Source organism: Chaetura pelagica, unplaced genomic scaffold (genome assembly GCF_000747805.2).
Source record: "Chaetura pelagica isolate M959 unplaced genomic scaffold, ChaPel_1.0 scaffold33, whole genome shotgun sequence".
NCBI lineage: Eukaryota > Metazoa > Chordata > Aves > Apodiformes > Apodidae > Chaetura > Chaetura pelagica.
Genome location: NW_009952874.1, coordinates 337764 through 340673, shown reverse-complemented (window position 1 = coordinate 340673; position 2910 = coordinate 337764). Strand labels below are relative to the sequence as shown.

At 38.2% G+C, this 2910-nt stretch overlaps 1 protein-coding gene across 1 annotated transcript in view; it reads left to right on the top strand.

Moving 5' to 3' along the window:
- CALCRL (calcitonin receptor-like) overlaps positions 1-2683 on the top strand; it is a 22776-nt gene extending 20093 nt beyond the window's left edge. The window contains exons 10-12 of the mRNA XM_009995228.1: positions 276-494; positions 862-903; positions 2462-2683. Coding sequence (XP_009993530.1) covers positions 276-494; positions 862-903; positions 2462-2683 — 483 coding nt within the window. The remainder of the gene's footprint in view (positions 1-275; positions 495-861; positions 904-2461) is intronic.
- Positions 2684-2910: the final 227 nt, after the last annotated feature.

The window sequence follows — 2910 nt, the reverse complement described above, 5'->3', positions numbered from 1 at the left end:
CTGTCAGAGCAGAGTGAAATGGGAGTGGATTGGTAGCACTGGAAGACCAATGGTTACCTGGATGGACACTTGCTTAATATGTTAGAGAAATGGATGTGGATATTACATATTAGAATCCAATTTTGGTTACTTGAAGATGTTTTTCTCATTTATTGTACAACCAAGAAGCTCTCCATGTACTACAAGTTTTTCTACGTTGTCTGGATTTAGTATCACAAAATAATGTGGGGGAATATTTTTCAGGCTAACTCCAGTGTCATTTTCTTTTCTGACAGGTTAATCTTTTCTTCCTGCTAAACATTGTTCGTGTTCTCATAACCAAGCTGAAAGACACGCACAAGGCAGAATCCAACCTGTACATGAAAGCAGTGAGAGCCACCCTGATTCTTGTCCCACTGCTTGGCATCGAATTTGTTCTGTTTCCATGGCGACCAGAGGGCCGGATCGCTGAGGAAGTGTATGACTATGTGATGCACATCCTCATGCACTACCAGGTAGGAAGCATTAAACAGTTTTTTCTCTCTTGAGCTAGATAGCAGTTGGCATGTGAAGCAAATCAAGGAGAAATGATCGTGTTGCTTAAAACTTTAAAGACCTTCATGCAACATTCTTATAAATTAATGGAACTTTCTCATTATGCTGAATCTTCATTTCTCAAAGGAAAGAAACATCATGGTAGATAGCTGGCACAGCACTTTTCTGTAATGTATTTTTAGAAATAATTCACTAAGTTTAGATTCGTACTGCGTTTTCTTTGGTGTCTATAGCTTAATTTTATCAGGAACTTCTAATTATCTAAAAGCTAAAAAAACAACATATGCATGTGAAATAAAGCACAATCTTTTAATTTTTGTTTTACAGGGTCTACTGGTGGCTACAATTTTCTGCTTCTTCAATGGAGAGGTAGAGTAACGATTTTTAATATGTTTATAGTACTTCTATTTTATAATTTTTTAATTAATTTCAGGAAATAAAGAGGTAGTAATTTGAAAAATACTTTTTAAAACTATCTAAATCTGTCAGGTAAAAATAATAATTAAAAAAACCATCTGGCTGCCAAGAACAGAGCTTGGGAAAGACTATGCCATCATTCATGGCATCACTAACATATGTATACCAAATTGTTAATATGGCTCTAGCTTGCAAACACAACCCCCAAAAATATATGTTAAAAAAAAAAGCCCAGCAACACTCCACCTAAAATCTGACTGGTACTTTTCCAACACTTCTGGCAGAGGAACAATTACAATCCTACACTTCTTACACATATGTTTGTTATACACCTAATGCAGTTGCAGTATATGGCTGTGAGCAGATGTTTGGGAGTAACCAGATGTTTTTATGTGACTGAATCCTTAGTTTCTTTTATCAGACATTAAAAGTTTTATCAGTGCACTTAGATCATTTTATTGGACAGTACTATTTGCTTACAAGTAAATATTTGGCTAATACTAGGATTGATTCCTCCTATTCCTCAGTCCAAAACTGACTGAATTGCAATGAATCATCAATGACTTTCAGGGTTTATTTCCCCCACCCCCAAAATGTGGGATGCTCAGTGTTTTTTTTGCTAAGGAGGCACAAAAGATGAGGAGACTTTCTCACAGTTTAATGGGCAAAGAGCAGTGGTTTTGATCTGCTTTTAGCATAAATTGGATCCAGATTCAATTCCCTGCCTTATATATTTGATTCAAAGCAGAACACTTAATTAAGGATTCTGGATCTGATTTGATCATTTGCCCATATTCAAGTATTGATATTTCACACACTTTCCCTTCTAAGTTTTATAGTTCAGATTGTCTTCTAAAAACAGTGTTTGGAAAAATTCATAGAATTTGTTCTGCTCCAGTGCAAAAGTGGGGTGAAGGGGACTGGCTAGGGTGGGAGAAACTTGAAATCTTGGACATTTCTATGAAACAATACTGTCCGTAGCTCAACTCTGCCCTCTAATCCTCATGGATCTTCTGAGGCTACTTTATAACTTAAGTAGAAACCCTAATTTAAAAATTTGATATAATAATTAAGAATTGTACCTGCTAATATTCCATTGATACAAACTCATTATTATTTTTTTACACACTGTCTTCTGCTGTGTAAGAAAAGCAAACCTGAATCATCCTGTGAACTCAATACCCTGAACACATGGGCTGATGGGTGGTAGAGGATGAGCTCTTTCACCCTGGGCTTCAGTCTACAGGGGAGAAAAGCAGAAATTTGTGTTGCTGTTGCTGCTCCTGCTGTTGTAATTATTTCACACCAAATTTGCAGAATAATAATGCCTGTATAAACTGAGACTCTCTCAGAACATCAGAGGCAGGTATCCCCAGTTTCCAGGATTACTGAGCCTCACTGTCTGAGTTGCTTAAACACATTTATGATAACAATCGCTCACCAGAGAATGAAGTGCAGAGATGGTCTTTCCAAGTGTTTTGAACGCGTTTCTTTTGGCTTTCTGGCACAGGTCCAGGCTGTTCTAAGAAGGCACTGGAATCAGTACAAGATGCAGTTTGAGCACAGCTTCAGCCACTCGGATGCCATGCGCACGGCTTCCTACACCGTCTCCACCATCAGCGACATTCCGGGCTACAGCTACAATCACGACTGCACCAGTGAACATTTAAATGGGAAGGGCTACCATGACATGGAGAGCGTTGTTTTAAAAACTGAAAAGCTGTACGGTTGACTGCCAAGGGCTCCTGTGCCAGCGTGCTGATCCTTGGAGCTCCGTAACTCCCAAGTCTGGGGTAATGACTTCACAGCCAGAAGATCTGACCTAACCTGGGACAGGTTTTTCTCCTGAATTATGCCAACTAAACCAACACATTTTTCATTCGTATGTATATATATGCACACATATAGATAAGTTTGTGTTTCTGTGTATCTATATAGTATGGACATCTGTACATATAT